General features: G+C 37.6%; 1 protein-coding gene across 2 annotated transcripts in view; it reads right to left on the bottom strand.

The window, feature by feature from the left end:
* BRINP3 (BMP/retinoic acid inducible neural specific 3) overlaps nucleotides 1-26,154 on the bottom strand; it is a 224,657-nt gene that overhangs the window by 31,607 nt on the left and 166,896 nt on the right. For both annotated transcript variants that reach the window (XM_072867509.1, XM_072867510.1), the window contains one exon: nucleotides 9,700-9,922. In XM_072867509.1, the coding sequence (XP_072723610.1) occupies nucleotides 9,700-9,922 (223 nt within the window). The remainder of the gene's footprint in view (nucleotides 1-9,699; nucleotides 9,923-26,154) is intronic.

Below are 26,154 nucleotides of genomic sequence, written 5' to 3' on the forward strand. Positions count from 1 at the left end.
CAGATGCAGGCTTACAGTACTTTTCAAAGCATTTTTAAAAATCAAAAGCTTGAAAACCCACCATCTACAGAACTGAAACTACCTAATCTTCAAATTTATCTGAAGACAAAGCTATTATATGTCTTTAGCAAAGATGACCTGAGGCACAACCCTGAAGGTTAAAGCCTGGCATTTGATGTCCCCTTGGAGAGCTAGTATCTCACCTTCTGAGTAAGCAGACAGAGTAAATTGCATATGACAACACAGATGAGAAATACAAGACACTTGCTTGTAGTGTCCATTTCTATGTCAATGCATATCTCGCGGTTCTTTGACTTGTTTAATTGAGAAGTTTTTTCTGATTCAGAGCCTGAAAAGCTTGTTTTCAGAGTGCTGACAGACATGACCTGACAAGCAGAGACCTCTTTGCTAAAGTAAGGCATTACAGCCATGAAAGATTTTGCCTGAAATATGGATAAGCATAATAATATTTCCACACTCCCCACAAGTCCAAATTTCATCTTCCCTTTTATTCTGCACTCATGTCAAAGCTTTCTTGCGCTTTGCATTAATACCACCTTCCCACAGAGGAGACACATTTTTACTTTAAATAGCACAGACCAGAAAAGCATTTATGTTACAGCAATTTGTTCCAGCCTGGGCTGAGACTGGGGTCCCACTGTGACATGTGCTGTACAAACACATAGCAAGAAATAGTCTGTGTATCACTCTAAAGAAACACAATAGACAAAAGAGAGCACGGGAGATGTGATATTGCCAGACTATTGTCAGCCCTATTGTACTATGGTGGGCACAGACAGAGGGACTTTGGTGACTCCCCAGAGGAAGCCTGATGCTGGAGACTGAATAACAAAGATCATTCTTTCTTATTTTTCTCCTGTCTTACTTAATAACTCATAGATTATAAAACACGTGTCCTTATGGTACATTTTGTATTCTTCTGGATCAGATAAAGCAATGTTCAAATATGCTTTTATTATACTGGTGAAATTTGGAAGATACTGCAACTTTCTGGACTCAGGAATAACCTGAAGTCTAGGGTGCTCCAAGGTCCAATATCTCACACTGGTGTCCTTGTCTGATCTCTGGCTGCATTTGTGGTGTATGCTACCATGATCCTTGAATGTTGGGAGGTGTTATCTAGAGAGGATCATGGCCATCACGTCATATGTCATGACTACAAAGACATGAGGTCATGAGGCTAGGAGCAAACAGATGCTGCCAAGCCCAGAAATGTGTACCAGGATCTATCCACATGTCAACTAATCATTTTGAAGTGTAGGCTTGCAAGCCTTGTGAGTCACCACAGTGTTGGCTCTGATGTTGTTTCTACAAGTGATTCATGTGGATAGGTGATTAAGGTATCTTTAAATTTGGCCTGAGGAAGGTCCTTTACACCAGTTTGGTCACAGTAAAAAACAAAAGGCCAAAAGCAAGCCCCTCAGTATTGTAGATCTACACTAGGGATTAAATGTGCTGAATACTGTATCTTTATAGCCGAAATTCTGCAGCAGCTTTTTCTTAATCTGTGGTTTTCTTTTTTAATACCACATGTCTATAAAATAAAATGCTATTTTAAGCTGCTTGTATTTTATTGTCTTCAAATTTTTGGGCTCCAATACTGATAGCACCAATTGCACTACAAAATTTGCCTGGGAAAAATAAGGAAATTTGGATATTTGGGTTGGAAGCAACAAGGGGTTTTGGTAGATGGAAGGGACAGAGGTAATTTGTAGTGGAATGAGTGTTAGCAGATCTGAAAAAAAATGGATATTCTAGATACTGTTTCATGAGGAAGAAGGGGAAATTGAGCCCAACTTTCCACTTCTCAGAACTGGACTGTATAGAGTAAATGGGTATATAGAGGCAAAGGAATACGGGATTTCCGTTCCTGTCACCCTGTTACTCTTAGAAGAGAGCCCACAAGAAAGAGGTGGACACTAAAGTATTCATTCTTCTTGAGTGAAATTATTTCCTTGAGCCATCTTCTGCTGTTGCACTGAATATTCAGCAATATTATATAATATATGGGCAATACGTGGAATGAAGTCACGTCTCTCATGCCAATGTTTTGTCCTTTTAAATTATAGACTGTTTGACAGTGCAACAGTACTCTAATAGTGGTTAGTGATTCAGTAATCACATTTTAGTATTGCAAGTCTCAGAACAAGGTGTAATACAACATCCTGCAACATTATATTAATATCACATCATATAATACTATATTAGTATAGCTCCTTTCATGTCAGATGATTCCTGCTAAGCTGATTTTCTTTTTTTAACATTTTGCATCATGTGAAAAAATGTAAAATATGATTGCTAAAGCACTACTACTAGGGTACAGTTGCACTGGTTAGTAGTCCATACTTTAAAAGAACAAAACATTGGCATGAGACATGTGACACCATTCCACATATTGCACGGATGGTATTTCCAGAGCATGGAAGCAGGCATACTCCTGCTCTGTGACATTAATATAACCTGTCTACTAGTTTCACAGCACTGTATGATATGGTAAAATTACTTCATTCTAATGTTGCTATTCATCAAAAAAATTAAAAGTGGAGTTGTGGGGAAGCTGGAAAAATTTTCATATACAGCATGTGATTAAGAACAGCCTCTATGAGTATGTAATGAAGCACTGCAACATTAAAAAAACAAATCTCCTTGAGAGAAAACATTACAAGGACAGATGTTAAGAGCAGTATGCCCCTATGTATACACAGTTATTAAAATATGTGTGAAAACACACATATACACAAGAGTTTATCTTAGCTTTTCATTGTTATCAGACCTATTATTTGCAGGCCTGTATATCATATTTTTATGTCTGTCACGTTAGTTTTAAATAACTCTAATCCCCAATCCAATTAAAGGTATCACCTCAAAGCGGATCATTTTATTTCCTTTGAGAAAAGATGCTGACTTATTTTTCAGTTTAGTAAAGCAACCACTGCCAAACTGACCTTCATTTTATCTCAGATGATACTTTCATCTTATCACCTTCCTTTTCTATGGCATGCAACTTTCAGATGTGCACCTGGTGTGTTAGATCAAATCAAAGTTTTGACTGGAGAGGCATTCCTTTACATTGAAACTTGCAAATCCATTTTTAACTCCCACATGCAATATCTTAATTGAAGCAGATAAAAAAAATTTCTGGTACTTTTTATAATACAAAATGATGTGCAATCTAAGTACATTTTTCTTTGTTATTTCTTGGAATGATTTTTGTTTAGCAACATCTTTTGTTTAGATACATTGTACTTTGTTAAAATGAGATGTTTTAAAACCAGACAGAATATTGCTTGTTTAGCACCTCTTGTTTGGAAGCTTCATATACATTAGACCCAGTCCATTCAGCTGAGCTTTTGCTGTCTTATACTGTCTTTCCATGACACAATTTTAATCTAGATTCACTGTTCACCTTCATTCTAGCAGTCTGCTAAGTGATGTATAATTAGATTTTTTCCCTTACATCCAATGCCACAAATGTGCTTTGAAAACAAAAATGTGTGACGTACTGTGAAAATTCCATTTATTGAACTTTGTGGCTTCCTTGGTGGAAGATTTTATTCCTTAGTAATTTTGTGCCCATGAATCAATTATACTTATAGCAAAGCAATATAAAGTAGCTGATAACCAACTTTGGGGTTTAAGGAACTAATCCTGTGTAACATCCTGAGGGCATGGGATTAATCTACACTGTCTTTTTTTTGTGTACTTCATTCTGAAACATTCTGAAGAAAACAGATTTCAAGGCCTCAGTGTTCTGGTGGACTGTGTTACAGATACTATTAAAAAGTCAGATATCTTAAATCTTTTTTCTGCATATGGACTGAAGAGAAGACTAAGATACAAGTCCCTTCTCTGAAGTGTTTTTACCATATTCAGGCCCTGTTGTGCTCCTAGGGTATGTGAATTTTTTACTCTGTGAAATTCAAAAAGAAGAGAAAAATGAGAAAATGCAAATTCATGACACTTCCTCCTTTTATAGCTGCCCGTGGTGCATTCTGCGGGAAATTCAAGGATAAATTCTGGTTTTCAAAAACAGAATTCTTTCTGCAACTCTTCTGTTTGATGCAGCCGTTCACTGCCTCTGGTGACGAACTCCTTCTAAGTCTAAATGAGCTTCAGAGTACGTTTCTTAAAAAAATATCCTTTATGAAGGTAAGGCTGCTGAGAATGGCTTTCTTTTCAGAAATAAGGATTTTTATATGTTAATTAAAATATTTTTTTAAAGTTAAGTAGTTTTGCCTATATTTGCCTTCAGCTTGCATTACCAGAATAAGATCCTTTAAAAAACTGTCTAGACTGTTGGTATAACCAACATCTTCACTGTAAATTATATGGTAGTATTAAGCATCCAGTATTTTCAAAAATTCAAATACTGACATTTATTCAAGATTACATGCTTTTGTGTGCAAGTGTTGTACCTTGGTCTTTTAAAATTAAAATTCTTATTTACTTGAGTTGCTCATAATCTTCAGTTGCAGTTTGTTGCTGCAGATTTCCACTTTGTTATTATGCCAAGGAAGATGAATTTTTTTCCACTGTCTTATTGTTGTATTTACATTACATTTCACCTTTTAATATTTTTGTTTATGTCTTTATTAAATCACAAATTGTGCTGGTTAAATTTGGCCTCAGGTGATGCTTTTTCATTATGAAGTGATTTAAATTACATACGAGTAAATTTTGTACATATAGCATTATACTGTACTGAGTGCATTCACTCAAATGGATACCATTAGCCAAGGAACCAATTTGAATGACACAGAAAAGAACGAAGTCAAGTGCTAAACTGGCACTTCTGAAGAAAGAAATTAAAGCTTTTTCCTGTCTTCAATGTCTTTCAGTAGTGTTTGGATATTAAATCTAATCACTGGAAATCATTGCCATTCTTATTGAAAAACATTTGGGAAAGTAAAGATTCTCCTTCTCCAATAACACAGTTTATATTTCTTGTATGCTCTTAAGCATAGATATTCTAGTTTTCTCATTCTGGTTCCATAATTTGAGTGGATGTAAGTGCCTGCTTACCCTCAGCTCTGGTTCATGTCAGGTGTTTCAGTGACAGCAATTCATTGGTAGGATTAAGCCTTCTGTTCCTGTGATTTTCAGCTTCTCAGCATATAGTCATTACATTTGAAAAGACATCTTACTGTCATGTTAACCAAAACAGAAACAGAACCAACTTTCCCTCCCCATAACACAGTGACAAATGTATAACCACAACTTTGCTTGCTGCTTTACATCTTCCCATTGCCATATGTGAGCTACAGTGTCCTATATGGACATCCCTATTGAGTAAAATTGATATTTCTTTATTCCCTCTGCTTATTTTGTCTTTGAAAAATGAGAAGATTCAATCTGAAGGTGACGTTAACATGAGATTATGCATGCACAGATCTCATCTTTCAGTGCAGGTGTGAGTCACAACACTCAGCCTAAGCGGTGAGGAAGCCTGCCCTTTACTGCCTGTAACATAGCATCACTTTCTCACCTCATTTGAGAAAGATGCTGCTGGAATCGAGAGCTTGGACTAACTTAATGACTATGTCAGTCCCTTTCTCAGAGTAGATATACTAGACCACAGATACCACATAAAAACTGCTTCTGAAGGTTAACAATTGTTCCTTACACCTCATGGTCCTAATACAGAAATATGCATGATGACCTTAGTGCAGACATATCGTTTTATACCTCATCTTGATTCCTGCAAAGCAAAATGTCTTTTGCTTCTAGCATTGTTTCAACAACCCTCCTATATACATTTTACAACACCTACTGATGCCTGCAAAGCAAAATGTATTGTGCCACTAGCGGAGTTTCAACAACCTTCCGGTAGAAAAACTTCAGCAAGAGCTGGCCATCTAGTGGAATAACAATTGCTGCATGCGGTGGACTCTGGCCAAGCAAATACAATGAATGAGAATATGATACGGGAAGTTTTTAAGGCTGTTGTGTCAATGCAATGAGAACATATTAGTAATAATCACTTGAGCTTTTTGAAGCAGCAGACTGTCAAATTCATAGAGGGACTAGCTCACCTGGTAGCGTTATTCCACAGAACATCAAGTTTCTTTTTCAGAGTGCATTTTTTTAACCTTGTTTTTCTCTTTATCTCTTGAAATTGAATCTTTTATCATTCCATCCCTATATCCAACATGGGAACAAATTATCTACATAGCAATTTCTGTGCTCCTTGTTGGTTTTGAATTTTCAGTTGGTATTTTTCTTTGAACTCAGGCAACCAGTAAATACTTCACTGATTACAGAAAGTGCATTGATTAATTCAGGTGAATTTAAAGAGTTACACTCAACAGTACTGTAACGGTTTATAATGGAAATCTATGGACTTTTGATGTATTTTGGTATGATTTTACTTTCAGGAAAAGGAACAATGGTCTGTTTCATGTTAATGAAAGAAAGCTTAAAATCTGGGAAGAACATCTGGAACTTGAAAAGATTTGCAATGAACAGAATAAAATAAAAATAGTAATCCTATTCCCATCCCCTGTGTATACGAAAGTGCTGCAGTAAATAAGACATTGTTCTGATCACTGGTGCACACTGAAAGAAAACTATTTATACATTATTCTAGCTGAAGAATATAAACTGTGTTTAAAAAGGAGACACGGGAATGTAGTCTCTTTAACTCGCAAGTTAAAGACTTTTTTCTACTATGAACAATTACGTTAGGAGAGGATTCAATGGTATTTTGGTTCAAGGATTAGAAAATTAAAATATGAATGTAATTTAGTCTTATGATTACTAAGTGGCTTGGTTCTTCAGGAAATATGAAAAAAGTTGCAAGCAACTCTGTCTAACTGATTAATTGAATCCCATTTAAAAACAATCAAGCAACAATTTGTTTCATATTCAGCAACAAAATTTTGAGGCCAGAGAAAAGATACAGGTATTTTCAGTAATTAGTTATAACCTTGACCGTATGTAGGAGCTCCTTCAAGTGTGACAAAACAATTTCTGGCAGACTATGTAGATAAATCCCTGCAAAATTCAGTCTCATAGAAAGTTTTCATGAATTATATTAAACTTTTAGGACATACCTCCCAGCTTCATGAAAGAGAAAATCAGCTCTCACTTTCGACATATTCCTTGAAAAATATTTTGTATATATCTTCTATTGACTTGTGAAATGCAGTGTAAAATTAAACATTAGCACAGTTACTTTGTTTTTACTCACTATCAGCATCATGACTTTTATTAAAAACTGAAGCATTGGCTCTTTAATCTGTATCTGAAAAGACAATGCCCATAAAATACAATTTAAAATAGTATTTATATCTCCATTAAGTCTGTCTAATTTTCTCTTTCCATAATAAAATTCACCCTTAACTATCAATCGCAGAGCTCAAACACTAATCTGAAGGAGTTGTTTGGAAAGCCTTTGGAAAGGATTACGTTTTGTTCCAAATCTCCCTTCTTGTTTCTTTGGAGCCTAGAATATCATTGGCACATGAAGCTGTGATTTTTGCTTTTATTTCTGTCTTCCCTTAATCACAAGAAATTTAAAAGTACTTGGTTTTGGTTCTGTTATTCCACTAACTTTCTGCTGAAATGTCTGGTATTGCAGCCTGAGCAATAATTCATGTTTCTCCATTGCATTACTCACGTATTCATTCTCCATTGCATTATCCACTATCCATTTACATGCTTACCTGTTAGCAGTTCTGTATCAAAAAATTCAGTACCCTGTTTGGTTTAGGTATACTCTCATCATGAGAAGTACCTGAATACTAATCAATCAATATCTGTATTTCCTTTCTCCTCACTATCAGTGTTTTCACCACTGAAATTCCTATAGCGATTTCTGTATCTTGGTCTATCAGATTTTTTTTAATCAGGTTTGGAAATTAAACCAGTTTCTTTTGACCTTTTCCCCTCACTTCTCAGTTTAAAGCTCTTCTTATCAGCCATAAAAGCCTTGATGTCCGAAGACAATTTTCCCAGATCGTCAGATGGAATCCAGCCTTTGAAAATGTTCTCTTTTAGCAAATGCGTCCCACTGGCTAAGTATTCCCAAACCTGCCTTTAGCATTGATCTTTGAGCCATCTATTGATCATCATTACGTCATCATATGTCCGATATCCCTCTATACTGACTAGAAAAAATTTTAGGGCAGTCACTAAAATGGGACATAATTATCTTAAAAGTAAGTTATGATATTCCTAAGTTAGAGATGCATTGCAAAATCAAACTGTTATGAAAGTTTCGTACAACTCCCTGTAAAACAGGCAAACTCATTGCTAGTAAAACTTATTATTAGCAAATAAACCATGAACTCACAAGTTCTGTGTTTGAGAAAAAAAACCTTTTAAATCAAACAAAAAGGTGTGTTTTGATCAATCATTTTAATGATTTTTGCCTTTTATATCTCAATTCATCTGTACTCCATCATTGCCATTACTGATGGCAACCAAAGATTGCCTCAAAACCCTATAGTGGCTATTTTGGAAGACCTGATTATTTTAAATTTTGGCAGGGAAAAAAAAAAGTGAGGTTGGATTCTGTTTCTTGTGTTTTAAAAAGCTCTGGGTTCCTGCTGAAGTCTTTCAAGTTGAACCATCTCTTTGGCAGAATGCTTATTCAGGTGATGCCCAAGGAACACAGGAGATGATATCAAAGCACTGCAGTGACTATATAACTTTTGTAAGGGGAATGTTTTCTAATTGTGAAATGACCCCACAAGTGAAAAATACATTTTTTGTTTCAACTAGCAGATCACAAAGCAAAGCACAATATGTAGAAAAAGAGGGGCGTGAGAGCCATAACAGCTGTCTCCTTCTGAAAGAAAAAACAGAAGGGTTAGCTAAGTGCCACCAAAAGGCAAAGAGGAACTGATGGATCCTTAGCTTGCAATAGGAGAGGTGAAATCAGGGGAGAGCAAATTATCCCTGGCAGTTCTGGAACACTGAACCTAAACTAGATTTCTTTAAAATCGATAGACATAAGTGCTAAATGCAGGAGTCACTGGACTAGGCCCATGATCCTTGTGCTCAGAAGAATAATGTCCTTAAAAGCTCATTCATTTCAGATTACTCTAGTGTCATTCCACTAATTTCAATAAAGCAATTTTCAATCAGCAATCAACTATAACCACTTTATGTTAATATAGATTTGACTAGCTAGCTTTCAGGATCTCTCTGTTTCTAGGAAGGACTAAAACACTGCTATTTTCTTTCCTTAGGCATCCTTTCAAATCTAATTCATATCTGACAAATGAGACAAGAAATCAATAGTATGTAGTATATACTGTATAATGACCTGGAAAGTTCTTTAAATAGCTGTGCTTGCCTCAGAATAGGCATTCAGTATTCCGTATACAATTATTTGGCACTGTTACACTTGGCCAAGTTCCACTGAAAATATGGTTCTGTAAAACAGAGGCAGACCAAATGGGATGAATCTGTACGCTCATGTTATTTTTAAATTGTCTCACATAATACAGAGTCATATACAAATCAGGTTTTATTTTGACCTTTCCCATAGTATTTAGGAAAACATGAATCGAGCAATATTGAAAGCCTGGATTGTTCAACTCCTACAAATATAAAGATTGTATACTGTACATGTACCATATGCTGCACACATTCCCACATCTATGGCCTTAAGGAGATTTTAGTGTCAAGACAGCAGTTTGAGTTTCTCAGGTTTTTCATAGGCTTTCTTACCTCTGCCTTGGCATGCGGATGAGTGGCTGCTTATGGCATCTCTTACTAAGGCCAAAGAGCTTGTGAACAGTTTTCTGTGCCTTGAGGAAGAGTTGCTTCATGCTGTTTTCTAGTTGCTCATAGCGACGTTGAAAATTAGAATCCATTGTCCACAAATGCATTACAGTAGATGTGTTCAGGAAATAATTCATGGGCAGCCTTTTCATAAATAATTTGAATTCATCTGAAAAAAAAAAAAAAAAGTCTTTAATTATGTAGTTATGGCTATTGTTGCAGCAAAAATTAACTTTTAATTTGCTTTTTCTTGAACTTCTAATTTTTTTAAAGTTGAACTTTTGTAATTTTAGAATTTAAGATTTTAACTCTTTCAAAGTAGAAAATTAACTACATTTTTAGTGGTAATATTAGAATAAAACCAGCAAAAGTCAATATATATAACTTTTAAGTTTGTGTTAAAACAAATACAAGCACTGTCATTATTTCTCAACCTGGATAATATGAAGATTAAATAAGAATCAAAGATTCTTACCTTCAAATCTAGGATCTGAAAGTAAATATGCATTTAAAGATCAATGTATATTAACTTATTTGGAGAAGATAGGAAACTGTCTTAAAAAGAGTATATTCCAATACTTAGGAAATGCAAGTAAATGTGATTTTACAGGCCAGCTCTCTTTTAGACATGTTACTTCACCTGAGACAAGCCATTAAGGATCAGACTTTCAGAATTATTTAGAATTGAAATGGAGCCTTTCAAAGCATTTTATGGTACTTTGACACTTAAAAAATGTCCCCCATAACTTCTTTTTGACTCATGTCCCCATCTCTAAAGTGGTAAAAAGGAGTTCTTAAATCACAGGATCACTGTTATTGTGAACATCCTATGCTTTGTGATTTGTTCTGGTAGCTCAGTCCACATAAGATCCATAGACTGTATCTTATTAACAGAATTTTATTAATCAGTGAGTCTATTTGCATAAGTAGGATAATTTACAAGTTGATTTATAAGTTTTGAGCCTAAATATACTTCCATTTAAAAGGGCTCTAATTACTGGGGAAAAAAGAGAAAATTAGTAGCACACTTGAATGCACGTTTATCCTTTTTCTTTCTTGTTTCCATATATCAGTATATTTTCCTGTCTGCCCTCCTGCCTGCTGCTATCCTCCCACCCTTCAAAATCCATTTTTTCTTTCAGCATGTTCCTTCAGTGAAGTCACTTATCCCACAGTTTGGCTTTCACCCTGCCAGATGCTCCTTTTGGGTAGTCTACACTTCAGCAGACTACGTGAATGCAGTGACCCAACTGACTGAAGTAGCTTCCTGGTTAAAAGTAGAGCTAATCATAATATTTAACGTTGCTGTAATATTATGTCGCTTGTGGGAGAGGGTTGATTGGGGAAAATGTATGCTCACATAAAAGAATACTCCATTACCGTCATTGTTCGTAAAACTTTTGGTTTTAGCTTTAGGTTTAGCTTTAGTTTTGCTTTTTTAACAACATTTTTACACAAAGAAGGCAAAAATATTTTCTTTTTTATGGGCAGAGGAAAAAAATCTTTTCTAAATGAGCTAGAGCGACCCTTATCCACATCCTGAGGGACACGGGGCCATGATGAAATAGAACAGCCCTATTTTGGCATAGTATTTTCTGTGATGGATGAAGATTCATCAGAAGACAAAAGGCATTGAAAGATCTTCTGGAAGCTAAAAAATGAAAGGCAAGGGGCAAAGGTGATGATTTTATATTTTAAAAAGTGGTTTTAATAATTCATCTGGGAGCTCCTTGGCAATGTGTTACTCATTTTCTCCTCATGCCTTCCTCTTTGGGTATTAGTTGTCCAGTATTCCCCCCTTGAGGACAGTACAGCTGCCCCTCTGCTGTCCCTGGGTACAAATTAAGGCACTGAGGAAAGGAACTGTTTATTTTATCAAGTATTCAGAGACTCTTATCCTTTGCTTTTTCCTTTCCCTAATTTTGTCTAAGGAGTTGGTTCTTATCCTCTGTCCAAAAAGAGTAAGTATCTGTTCCTGGGTTTGTAGCTTAATAATTAGAATTAATAGGAGTATTTAATAAATTCTACATTACCAGATGAGCATCTCTGTGAGTCTTAGTGTAGTTTTGGGAAAAGCAGTTCACTGTTTTCCCCTTCCCAAGAGACAATTATGCCTTTGTCTCCTCCCTCTACACTTCCCAGTCCTCACTTCCCTTCAAGGCTTGCACAGATGCTGTGAGAGAGGGTTATGACTGTCTTGTCTAAAGGAGCCACAGTCCCATTGGCTTGGTAAAGCCTTCCAAGCCTAAAGAGTGCATTTTCAAATTTAACAAACTGGTAGTAAAAAAAACAGGAAAAAAAAAAAAAAAAGAAAAAAAAAGAAATTAATAGGAAATAAGGTTAACTGAACTGTTACAAAGTATGTCCTTTAGCAAAGCACAGATCTGTATTTTGTATAAGTCAACCAAGCTTTCCTGACTTCAGAGGAGTGTACTAATACTCCTAGGGAGGAACAGATCCCAAAGCCACATTCCTGACTACCTGTTTTAATCACTAACTTCTCATTTTCCTTCTGTTCTTTTGAGACACTGGTATATCTACTTAAACTCAATTTCATGAAGCCAAAAATAAACCCAAATCCCTGAGGAGAGAATATACTCAGAAGATGCCTTTTCAGTTTTCATATTGCTGTAATAACTTACTTAAGAAACATTGTCAATTTGCTGTCCTTTGCACAAAGGCAATAAGTTCTACAGCTAACAACTAATCAGATGCAATGTTTAGAAGTGATAAGGAGGGTTTACACTCCTTAACTTGCAATGTAAAAGCATCTCCAATAACAAAATGCTTCTTTGTCTCCCTATAATAAACATAATCTTTGACTATCCCTATGCCCTGTATGATCATGCTAATGAGCACCATAATGAAGGTAAAAGAGAGACAGAGATAAAATGAGCATGGTCACATAGAGCCTTCTGCAAAAAAGAGAAGAAAAGATAATGTGCTCATATCTTAAACAGACACATTTCATGATCTGTGAAACTACAACAAGAACTCCTATCACTGGGAGATGATTAAACTATTACACTCCAATTAACACATTGTACCAGTCATTCCTGAGGGTTAACAGCCAGTATTACAGTGCTGGGGGCCATAGAAATTGATACTTTTAAAACACGATACTTGATACCACATATGGTATGATTTCAGCACTTGCTCATTTATTTTCACATGGGTAGTACATGCAATACCTTTTTTAATATTCTTAACTAATTGCAAATGATGGGGAAAAATGTAAAATATTATATGCAGTGGTTGATCAAACAAGTTTATTTAACTTTCATTTTATGGCTGGTCATGTCTGTTTTTCACTTCCCCCTTTCTGCAAGGTAAATCTTCCTTGTATTAACGGTGTCTAGAGATTGAAATGGCATTCCATATTTCAGTGGCAAAGCATAAATGAAAAATATCACAACGGGAGCAAACATTATTGCTGAAATCAGATGAATGTCAGACATATTTAGGCTGTAAGAAATACCTAGAGCTACTTAGCCTGCTCTGTATTGGAAGAGAACAGGACCCCTGATTTCTCTGCTATGAATATTTTGCATATCCTTGATATTTTGAATTACAAGATCTGTATCAGACCTACAAGACCACAGCACACTTCTGTTTTCATTTCAGCTGAGGCTGAGTGTTATTTGGAACTATTCCAGGTTATCAAAATGTCTTGTGTTAGCTTGTTTCCTAAGATCCCTTTTGGAGGATCTTTGGAAACACCTTGGAAGTCAAAAGATTTATACCAGCTTGGGAACTGAGAACACCAGGTTAACAAGGTAACACAAGTAACACAGGCTAACATCTGACTGTGCAATGTAATGCTGGCAATATTAACATGCCACGTAATATCACTGCACTTGCTTCTCCTATTTTGTTTAGATTAAACAGAGCAAGACCATGACTGAGCTTTGAATTTGAGCTTTGAGTGTGATTCCTAAAATTTTCTTTTAAATTATATAGCCACTGTTTCCTCGATCAATGTAACAGAGATTATTTCTAGTCTATGGGTGTTAGAGCGATTTCCTCCTCACAGCCCAAGACACGCTCTGTGTAAAGGCAGAGAACAATCTCAGCTTCTGCAGTCAGGATAGCATGAGTAGGAGGACAAAACAATAGCTCCTTTAAGCCATAGCTTGTGTATAGGGAGGTTTCAGTAACATACTTTATGGAAGATCAAAATTCCTGAGTCCCCTGGTAAATAGAAAAATTCAAATTTGACATGGATTTCTAACAAAGAAAAAAAATACACATAGTTCTTTTTTCCTTTTTTTTTTCTGTTGGCTCTGTATTATGACTGAAATGAATGATAGCATATGTGTGCATGTGAACAAATTAAGTGAGGGGTCAATCTACATGCAGTTTAGGAGAATGCAAAGCAAAACACAGTTTGAAAATAACCTGCATTTGGTGATATGTTAAGAAATAAATAGTTTCACAACAAAGTAAACTAAAAGAAATTTCAGTCATCTTCTCTCAGTCTCTAGAAATGACTTTTTCTGTGGAGCTGATCTTCTATCAAGTTTTATTCTGACATTTAATTTAATGTCATATTGTGATAAGCCCTTTTACCTAAAACAAAACAATTTAATCTTATGGCGTTAAAACCTTTAGTATTGGAAATTACAACATAATGTTTCAGTAAATATATAACCCTGTCTAATTGTGGATTACATAGTCTAACCTAAACTTAATTTTATTTTTTTTACCAATATTCAAATAGGGAAAAAGCAATGATCTTTTCTGAGCAAAAGCAGCCTGACAATAACTGAAAAAGTATTTTGCCTGGCCAGTTTAAGAATCCTTTGTTGACTGAAACATACTATTGACAATAGGCTTATATGTAGTCTATTTATTTTCTAAAATGAATAAGAATTTGTACTGTAGCAGTTTTTCCCTTTAATGAAGCTTGGTAAAAGTATGTCTGTAGGAGAAAACCCATTTTTACATCATATTATCATGTCAAAATATACCATTAGACAGCAATTGAAATGGGCTGTTTTGTCATTTCTCTAAATGATGCTTTAATTAAACGTTTTTCTCCTTTATTTATCTAAGAATAACAATAAAAAATCTTTGACAAACTTTGCAGTGAATAAAATGGTGTATGTTCATTAGTTTGATTGACAGCATTAGTGACACTTCAGCATTTTCTGTAAAATCTATGCATCTGTCATTTGTACATATGTCCTCCATTTCTATCAAGCTCCTTAACTTGTTCTAAAGGTACTAAAATTCTGCCATCACAGTCTAGAAGTGTATAATACCTCATGTAAAAACTATTCTGCTTTGGCTCTAACAAAATGTTACAATGGGCTTAAAGCAAATTGACAAAAATTGACTAGTCTTTAACAAATAAGGGTGTAATACTATATGTCTGAAAAAAAAATTATGTAGCCTGACATGCTAGTCCAAATGAGACTGTTTCATACAATTTCAAAATTAACTGAAGTGAATTCATGTTCTACATTGCATTTCATCTTTTCTCACTCTTATAATGAGAATTACTTGCAAATGACCACTATGCTTTATAGACCACTACTACTTTGGGAAGCCATTTCCCTTCTTAAATTGTAATGATAGGATCGGATGTTAATTCAGGCTTGATGTGACGTTGGGTGGTCTCTCGTCCAACCTTTTGCTCCAAGCAGGTCATCTCTGACATCAGACCAGGTTGCTCAGGGTTTGGTCCAGTCAGGTCTTGGAATCTGCTGCGGATGGAGACAGCAAAACCTCTCTGAGTGACAAAGACTCAACTGACCTCATGGAGAAAAGGTTCCTCCATATCTCCAGTCTGAAGCTCTCTTGTTTCAGTTTATGCCTGTTGTCTTTCACCATACAGAGCCTGGGTCTGTCTTCCTAATCCCCTCCCTGCAGACAAGGTGGCTGCTTTGAGTCCCCTGAAGCCTCCATGCCCAAGGCTGACCAAGCCCTCCTCCTGTGGCCTCTCCTCCCAGGGTGGGTGCTGCAGCCCCAGCCGCTCTGGGGACATCACTGACCGTGCTCCAGTTTGCCAATGCCTTTCCTGCACTGTGGAGCCCAAAACTGGATGCAGTATCTGAATGTGGTCTAACAAGTACTGAGGCTAATCCCCTCCTTGATCTCCTGGTCATGCTCCTGTTCCCAGGATGCTGCTGCCCTAGGTGCTGTCAGGCCACTACATGCTCCTCTCCACTTGCTGCCAACAGGTCCCAGGAACTTTCCTGCAGAGCTGCTCCTGGCCAGGAAGGTGCAGCCTGGATCGCTGCTGGGCTTTGCCTGCCCAAGGCAGGGCTTTGCATTTGTCCTTGTTGAATTTCATCATGTTCCTGTTGTCCCATTCCACCAGCCTGTCCAGGTCCACCTGGATGGCAGCCCTGTTCTTGAGCATATCACCTGGTTCCCGTCCCCCTTGCTCAAATTGGTATCATCTGCAAACTTGATGAGAGTGCACTTCATTGCTTTCTCCAGGTCATTGCTAAAGAAGATAAACAGAGCAAGTCCTGGAATAGACCCTTGCTGTATTCCACTTGCCCACTGGTCCTCAGGTAGGACATGTGACCCACTAACCCTACACTGTCTCTCACTATATTCTGGTATCCAAGTTTATCTTAACAGTGGTCTGGATGGAAGGACAAATAGATGGGTAAAAATCCAGTTGCATGGCCAGATTCCATGTCTAGAGACTTGCTAAAACTGAGGTAAATGACATCTATTGCTCTCCCCTCATCCACAAATCATCATTTTATCATAAAGAGAATGAGGCGGGTCAGACAATGATTTACCCAGTCACTGTCTTCTCCCTCATGTCCCTTGTGCTACCTTAACCTTGGCTGGCTGTCAGATGCCTACCCAGCTGCTGTCTCACTCCCCCTCCTCAACAGGACAGAGTGAGAAAATAAGATGAAAAGTTCATGGGTTGAAATAAGGACAGGGAGATCACTTACCAATTACTGACATGGGCAAAACTGACTCAACTTGGGGAAGATTAATTTATTGCCAACTAAAAATAGAGCAGGGTAGCGAGAAAATAAAAGACAAAACTAAACCCACCTTCTTCCAAGGCTCAACTTCACTCCTTACATTCCCAACTCTTCTATATCCTCTCCCCCACGAACAGTGCGGGGGATGGGGAATGGGGATTGCCGTCAGTTCATACTTCATCTCTGCCACTCCTTCCTCCTCATGCTGTTCCTCTACTCCAGGGTGGGGTCCCTCCCACAGGATACAGTCCTTAATGAACTGCTCCAGCACGGGTCCTTCCCACAGGCCACAGGTCCTGCCAGAAAACCTGCTCCTGCATGGGCTCCTCTCCATGGGCTACAGCTTACTTCAGTGCATCTCCACCTCCTGTGGAGTGGGGTCCTCCATGGGCTGCACTGTGGATATCTGCTCCACTGTGGTCCTCCATGGGCTGCAGGGCAATAACCTCTTCACCGTGGTCTTCACCACATGCTGCAGGTGAATCTCTGCTCCAGCACCTGGAGCACCTCCTCCCTCTCCTTCCTCACTCATCTTGGTGTCTGCAGGTATCTGTTTCTCTCACATTTTCTCCCTTCTCTCTCTCACAGCTGCTGTGCAATGTTTTTTACCCTTTCTTAAATATGCTATCACAGAGGCACCACCAGTGTCACTGATAGGCTTAGCTTTGGGCAGTGGTCGGTCTGTTTCGGAGCCAGCTGGCACTGGCTCTGTCCGACATGGGGGCAGCGCCAAGTGTCTTCTCAAAACAGACCACCCCTGCAGCCCCCCCCCCACCAAAACCTTGCCACATAAACCCAACGCACCTCCAGAAAAATGGTCCAAGAGGACTCAATCCATTATTTTCCCAGGGACTAAAGTGAAGCTGATCAATCAGTAGTTCCTGGCATCATCCTTTCAGACTTTTTTGATGATTGGCATAATATTTGCCTTTCTCCAGTCATCAGGGATCTTCCTCAGTCTCCATGATCTTTCAAAACTGAGACAGAAGTCCTACAGGGATATCACCCAGCTCTTTCAAAAGCCACAGATACAGTCTGTTGAATTCCATGGACTATCATGGGTCATGTTCTCTCAAATAACCCTTGATTCCACCATTACTCACTGCTGAATCCCCCTTGAATTCCCTTACTAAGCTCAAGGGATATTTACTGGTGAAGGCTGAGGTCAAAGAAGGCATTGAGTATCTCTGCTTTTTCTATTTACGCTGAAACAAATGAATCACTAAATCACTCAACCTATTCAGCAGCAGGCTCACATTTCCTTGTTCAATCTTTTACCACCAAGGCAACTATAGAAGCTTTTCTTGTTGCTCTTGGCATCCCTTGCAAGCATTGGTTCTAGGTTTTCCTATCACCATCTCTAAATGTCTGGGCAATGTTTCTGAATTTTTCCTTGGTAGCTTGTCCCTGTTTGCACTTCCTGTATGCTGCCTTTTTGCTTTGGAACTCTGTCATGAGTTCCCTGTTTAGCAAAGCTGGTTCCCCAGTGTATCTACATATTTTCCTGAGTGTCAGGATGGACAGTTCTTATGCTTGGAGGATGCTATCCTTAAAACCTGTCCAGCTTTCCAGAGGTCCTTTGTCTTCAGAGCTGCCTCAGAGGGAATACCACCTACCAATTCCCAGAATTAGGTGAAGACTGCTTTTGTGAAGCCCAGGTCTACATTCTGCTTCTCTCCTTACCCACTCCTTTCCAGATCCTGAACACCACTATTTCATGTCCTCTACAGCCAATGTTGCCATTGATTATCCCACCCTCAAACAGCACTTCCTTATTAGGGAATAGCCAGTCCAGATCTGTGGCACTCCTATTGATCTATCCAGTATCTGTATCAAGATGTTATTCCTGACACCCTCGGAAAACCTCCTTGACCGCTTATGTCCCTCAGTGTTGGCTTTTCAGCAGATGTCAGGGAGGTTAAAGTTCCCCACGAGAAGCAGGGTCTGTGATCCAGACGTATCCTTAACTTGCTTAAGGAAGGCTTCATCCACTTCCTCATGTTGACTGGGTGGTCTGTAACACACTCCCACTGCAATGTCACCCTTGCTAGCCTCTCCTCTTACCCTGACCCACAAGCTCTCATCCCTGTGGTCCATCCTATAGCAGAGCTCCATACATCTGAGCTACTCCTTAACATAGAGGGCAACTACCCTCCTTATTGTCCCTGCCTATCTTTCCTGATGAACTTGGATCCATCCTTCACAGTATCGCACTCAGGCAAGCTGTCCCACCCTGCCTCTGCTATCCTAACAATGTTGTACCTGTGACCTCATGCAGAGTTCTGGTTCATTCTACTCATTTCACAGGTCGAGTGCATTTGAGTAGGCATATTTGAGGTGGATTTCCATTTGCCCTGTTTTATCATTACTCTTGTTACTGTCACCCTGCATTATGTATTCCTAAGAAGGATTTTTCCTTTACTTAGAAGGACCAGGAAGACACCACATGGGCCTGTGGTGGGGCCACGTAGTCACTCCTGATACACTCCAGTTCTCCTCTGGAAGTATTGCTGGTGCTCACATGGCTGAGCAGCAAGGGATAATAGTCTAAGATGAGCCAAATGAGCCTCAGCAGTCTCTCCTCAACTTCCCAGATCAAAGTTCCTAGAAAACCTCCCTAGAGAGCAGGTCAGCTTGGCAGAGGGGGACCTCCATCTTCAAATGCCATCACCCACTGCTTCTTAGTGCCTGCATGTGGGTCAGGCTTGGCTGGCTCTGGTGGGTCCCCAGGACACTGAACCTATTCTGCAGTCACAGATCTACAGGTGGAAAAGGAGCTGTCTTCCTGGTGCCAGACATCACAAACCTCCTGTTCCCCCATCTTGACAGTCTGCATTTGCCACTTGATGGAGTACAGACTCTGGCTGCCCATCATGTGCAGCTGAGGGTTCACATGCTTGGCTCTGCAGAGTCTCTGTGAAGATCGTATGTCTTTTTTTCATCTTGCCCAGTGCTTTGCAGAAGGAATACTATTCCCTCTCTGAGGGGTGATTCATGAGATGGTGTTTCAAAGACAAGTGCCTGTAATAATGACCTTCCAGATTCCTGCCTGTCAGAGGAAAAACTAGTTAAGGAACCTGAAACTTTACATTGAATGAGAAATTTCAGCTGCAGTTTTACTTCAGTTGGGGTGTGGGTTTTTTTTTCAAAATAACCTGTTTCCTTGTCTATGTTAATCCTTTGTCTACACCTGGTTTTAATATGACTTCAGCCTTCCTTTGGCACAATTCATTCTAATAGTGAGCAAAAATAAACAGGCAGTATTGCATAAGGAAAATGAGCAAGTCAGAGCCAACAAGAAATATTCAGACCAAAAGCTTTCATTGAAAAACACTAGGAAATATCTCTAGTAACTCCAGCAATCTATTTACCTACAGAAAAATTGACACAGAGCAGCAAAACAAGCCATCCAACCCTGCTCTGCCAATTCGCTTAACCTCTGAGCCCATTTCAGTGCTGATCTTATCTGCTGATGCTGTAAATAAGCCTACTATTTAATATAAATACTGGTTTATTTTTGTTATAGGTTAGAAGCTGGAAAGAAGACTACCAATTAATTTCACACAAAAGCTGAGGAAAGCTGCTAAAGTTATTCATTTCATAACAAAGAAGGCTCTTAAGTAGAAGTGTGCAGAGCATAGAAAATCCATTTTGTAAAAGGATTTTTAGCATTCCAAAATTAGAATGCAACCTAAATCTTTTGAAATTCTCTAAAATTCTCCAAATGCTTCTAATTTATCTGAAATCCTCTAAAAGGAAAAATTCCAAGGTTTTCTTATTTTACTTTGCTTTGAATCAGCCAAAATACTTCACCTTGACAAAACAGAAATTTTACATTTTTCTGTCAACCTTTCATTTAGTATTATAACATAAAAGTTATAAAGTAAGAAATGACAAAATGAATAATCCTTTCTAAATGAAGGTCAAAGCGCTTTACTGTATTCTGTCAAAAAAGCATCATTTTGCAGTTATTGGAAGATTATTCCTGTTTTGTTTTTTTTTTTTTCAAAACAGCTGCCTCAATATTTTGTAATATTCTGTAGATAAATCTTTGTCTCTGCTACACTTCAATTGCCTTTTCTGTTTAGTCTGCAAGTTCTTCAGAGAAGAGCCTGTCTCTTATTACATATAGAGCAGTTAGCACAATAGACCCCAAATTTAATTGTTGCCATGTATTACAAATAAAAATAATAATAATAAATTTGCTTATGGCTCCAGGCAACTGCATTTTCCTTGGAGTCCTCTGTGGTAGCTGCAATTAGTGTGAGGAGCAAGAGTTCTGGTAGGAAAGATCTCATAATCCCCACAAGTTTATCACACTTTTTACATAAATGGACTGTAGGTGAAAAACCTTCTACCCTAACAATGTGACCATGGTATTATCATTCCTTTTCCATAACAACGCTTTTAATTGTAATCAGGGCAATAAATATGACAGCAAGTCAAATACCATTGTCAGCTGTAAATTGAAACCTCAAACCACAAAGCTGGTAGTCTGAGAGAATAAAAATCAATAGGACCTACATTTCAAATGGTCAGATACAGTTGCTGTTCAATAAAGTGCTGCCTCAGTATGGTGTAGATATTATTAAAGAGATTTATAAAAGATATATGTTTTTTAAAATATCCCACCATGATTCAAAAGCCTGGAGAAAACAAAGTACTATAATGAAAGTATATTTGTTTTTATGTTGCAATGAATTTTAGTTGTTCATGATGCATTACTTAATTTGTCAAAGAAGTAGCAGCTGTGTTCCAATAAATGCATATTTGAAAATAATCCAATTCAAGGAAGCATAAGACTGCAGCTTGAAACAACCTTATTTCTTCACAGAAAAGATAGTAAAGCTGAATTTTCCTTTCCCCTCCCCCCAATCTAGGCTAAATCATTCATCTATCCCTATAATTAAAACATTTTATTCTCCAAAGCAAATGAAGTCTCCTTTAAACTTACTGAAGGACAAAGAGAAGGAAGGAAATGTATGTGCTCTGGAAGATATGGACGGCATATGACGGAGGAGAGAAGCTCAGCACTTAATAATTGGACAGGCTATTTGAACTGGTACAATCTAGCCACTTTGTAAGCCTCAGGGGAAGCAAATTTTTATGACTCTTGCAGTGGGGTAGGTTTGTGGGTTTTTTTCTGTTGGCTTTCTTTTTTGAAGTGACAAATGCTGCAAGGATAGCTCCTCTAAACCCTAGGCTTTGCAAGGAGGGAAGAATAAGGCTAAGTATCAGTGCAAATGAAGGTGGAATCAATGGGAAACAGAGATCCTCTGATCATCCATTAATATATAGTTTCTGAGGAACCTTATGCAAATGTTACAAAACAACTGATTTTACATGTATGTTACGTATGTTTATATATATAGGCATGTATATATACGTATGTTTTATATATATAGTTAATGAAAGTAATGTCAACCTGTTATAGGAACAGGAAACCACATATATGCCCCTCACAAGCCTTGGGACTCTCTTGGTGCCCAGATAAAGAGGAAAAAATTGCAGAGTCAAAAGTGGTAGTAAAGATAGAATATCATCCTGCAAATCATGGATTAATTCTGAAGTTTTACTAGGCAGGAGATAATAGCCTTCCCTAGACTCTGCTGTGAGCTGAAAGGACTCACATTTCCTATAATCAAGAATTGACTCGTTTCTCATTCTCCATCTAAATATGACCTTGACAGCAAGTTCACTTTTCAGAAACCAAAAAGCCAGACTCCAACAGCTGCCTCTGTAAATCCTAACATTTAAAGGACATTCCCTTCATTCTGTCAGTTTTTCTTTAGGGTGTGATTTTGGTTCATTACTCTCTTAAAAATGTTTGTATCACTACCTTTCAAATGAATGTCCCTTGGGATTCATTGTAAGCTTTCAAGAAAAATTTCTCCAAAATTTATCTATGGGTTATTTTGGATTTTTTTTGTAAATACTTTGATCATTTCAACATGGTTTACAAGTATTCCTGCAGCATGGATGTTCCAATTTCTATATAGTACTAGTTATTATTACCTTTTATAGCACCATAAATGCACATAATGCGAAGGACATAGTTTTTATTCTTAGGTTTAGACATAATCTGTCACCCCAAAAGTTACCTTACTTGTTCTTGGTCATGCTGGTAACTCCTGCAGTTTGAAAACTGGGTAAGGTAAATAAACACGTAATGTATCACAGAAGGATAGTTCAGGGAAGAGAATGAGTGAAACTGAAAAGCATTCTTGGAAAACACATTGAAGTAAATAACCAGTGTTAAGTTGTTACAAGAGAAGATTTAAGAAGCTATGAATCAGAACAGACAACACTGCCCTAGAAGAAAAGAGAGGTTACAGAGTGACATCCCTCTTAATAAAGAAAGTCCAAAGCTGCCAAGGCAGATTGGAATTCCAACAAGAATGAGGGGTTTTGTCACTAGCTTTGAAGGGAATTACATTATGTCCTGTACATGATGGACATAAGTAGGATTATATTAGATCAAGCCTTCTGCTCCTCCTCTTATTACAATGTCATCACAATGTTTAAAGAGAATGCAATGCCGTGTAAAACTTTAGTAAGTTGATTTGCCAGGTGCTGCTTTAGCAGGAGTCATATAATGCTTTTAGTTTTGGAACAGGGGCAATTATATTGACGGGACCTGATTGGCTGTACCTTAATTTTTGGAGTAGGGGATGAACAAGTTAGACACTGAGTCTCTGAAGAAATTATGCACATCCCACCTGTTCATTTTATTAAAACAGTGACACCTCCACAGGGGTGGGAGAGGTGGGGAGGGGAGTATTGGTCACGGAAGGAATGACAGTCCGTGTATCTGTTCATGTTATTGATTAATCTTCCTGACAACCACATAGGGAAGTTAATTACTAGGAGGCAAATTAACACCTTTGCAAGATAATAGAGAAAACAATAATCATATTAAGAACTCAGGAGGCTAAGTTTTCTTGGCCTTGAGCCTGAAGCTGTAAGCACTGTTTTAAAGAAAGCCACTACTCTACTGCTCAGGGGCAAATAGTTTGAACCATATTGATTGAAGTCTTTATTCTCAGTTATTAAAGAGCACCTTCAACTGCCAGTGAGTTCTCACAAGGAGTCTTTCCATTAAGATTTCAAATGAGACTCACCTTGCATCGCAATCAGTCTATTCTGGTCAACAGAGAGACAGACTGTGCTACCTGAATAACCTGTGCAATTACACCTTGTGCATACCATGTACAATGAGCTTGCAAGGGCCCTTTGATGGCTACGTTTTCTCATCCTTCTGAATCAATGAAAACAAAGGTTATGAGAGGGCAAAGTTAAAATTATTGATTTTATAAATTGAAGAAATCCTCCCTCCAGTATTCAGTTTTAGTTCCAGATTTCATTTTTAAGCTTATGCTACATGCATTTGAATTGAAACACTAACTGGAAAAGCAGTAATATGTCACTGGACTGTAGTAAGAAAGAACTTCTAGTGGAAACTGTTTTCACTGTAAATGACTGTTTGGGACTCTAAATTTACAGTCTGTCTGTGATGCCGAATCAAACTTAGTCATCTTGCAATGTTACTTAAGGCCTGGAATCTCAACATAAAGTCTGAAAGTCAGTCTTGGCACTTTTCTTCCATTATAATTTCAAGAAGTTTCTTCCGATCACAATGTACGTATAGCAACATCTATGTTTAATCTGACACTTCAAAATTAAACCTGACACTTCAAAATTAAACCTGCAGTTATCTTCTGCCCTTTTACTCACTTTTAGTAATTTAGAAAAGGTGTAAATGAGACATTTGGTACACTAACTATATTTTAATATGTTTGTTTTAGAATGCAGTTTCTCTTTTTTTTAGTTTTTTATCTTTTCTTTTTTTTTTTTTTATTTTCTCCTGTACTAGAAGGATCATAGGGAACCCTATAAACACCAAGATAACTTTTACCTAGTGATTAAAAGCCAGTCTGAAAATTTTTAAAACAACATCACTGTAGTTTACACAAGAGTTATTGAGGGCATTGTTTAGATCTTAGGGTTGTCATTTCTGCTGATAATGAGGGAGAAGGCTAGAACCCAGGTTAATGTCTACATGATGTAGTCAATCTGCAGGCTCAGCAGCTGGGAAAAGTTACCTTGTTACTTGTCAGCTAGGTGACTTTGATTTGAAGATTATGAGAGGCAATAAAAAGGAATCCCATGGTACCCACTTTTGCTAAAGCAGTTTTTAGAAAGAATTTGTGCCAGAGGAATAGCAAAAATCTGTGACTTATTGGGATGGCAAACAAAGTTATATTAGATTTTTCTGACTAGAGGGATTGTTAAAGTTAAACATCACAGACTAAATGCAGACTTGCTGTAGTTTTGCTGGAGTCAGCCATCAGAAAGAACCTGACACACTATAATCACAGCAATATTTTAAAATGTGTGTCTGATGGAGAGGAGGAGGAAGAATGAACCACATGAGGGACACCAGTTGCATTCTTTAATGCACTGTTGGGAGATATTAATATAATTCATAATTAAGATGATTGCAGAACTTCAGCTGACAACAGTGTATGAAATGATGAAAAAAGCTAGTACTTATCTGATGATGCAAACTTCTTTCCCCCAGGTTTCCTGTGTCTTTATGCTGTGATTCACATTTGATCTTGAAGATTTGGATTTGTCATTGGTTTTCATCATAATGCATTCTGTCAACCAGACGTCTAAGATTTCTGTCTTCAGCACTGGACAATATTTAAATTTATTTACATTATTTAATTTATTTTTGTTTTAACTTTAAATTTAATCTATTTAAATCTAAGTTAAAGATTTAACTTTACATTTTAACTGTCTGGTTTTGTGTCTGCTTTATTTAAGCATAATTTTTTTTTTAACAAATTAAATAAGTCTGATTACTCTGGCTAGGTCTGCTATTTTTTAATTGCTACTCAAACTGACTGAAAGAAAAAAACTCACCAGATGTATTACTATGTGCTCAGCATCTAAGAGTCTCTACGAGCAAGAATAATGACTGTAAAATTCTCTTTCCTGAGAAATACTAAGAGATTTGTGTAGATTTTGTGATCAAATATGATCACTTGCTATGGATGTATGTATTGACTGACTGTGTGACTGTCATACCCAGTCTCTGACTTTGGAACAATCTTAGAATTCCTCCTTTACAGCTTCTTTACAGCCTCAATAATCATAAAGGAAATGCTGCCCATCTGTAGCAAATTCATAAGGCTAGCAGAGGGTGTAAAGAATTCTCCCCTGAGCTTCCGCGCTTCCACGTCAGTGCCAATTGTAATTTCCAGTCTTGATTTTACTGTATTTTACCACAGTTTGCAGCCTGGGTATTGGAAACCACCTTCACTGTGAAAATAGGGATCTTCAACCTTTACAAGAAACAGTAGAACAGTTTTGAAGCATGAAGTCAGCACACAGTGCTATTTTATAAAGACGTGTAGTGTGACCACAAATGATTGGT

Source organism: Ciconia boyciana, chromosome 7 (assembly GCF_034638445.1).
Source record: "Ciconia boyciana chromosome 7, ASM3463844v1, whole genome shotgun sequence".
Classification (NCBI taxonomy): Eukaryota; Metazoa; Chordata; class Aves; order Ciconiiformes; family Ciconiidae; genus Ciconia; species Ciconia boyciana.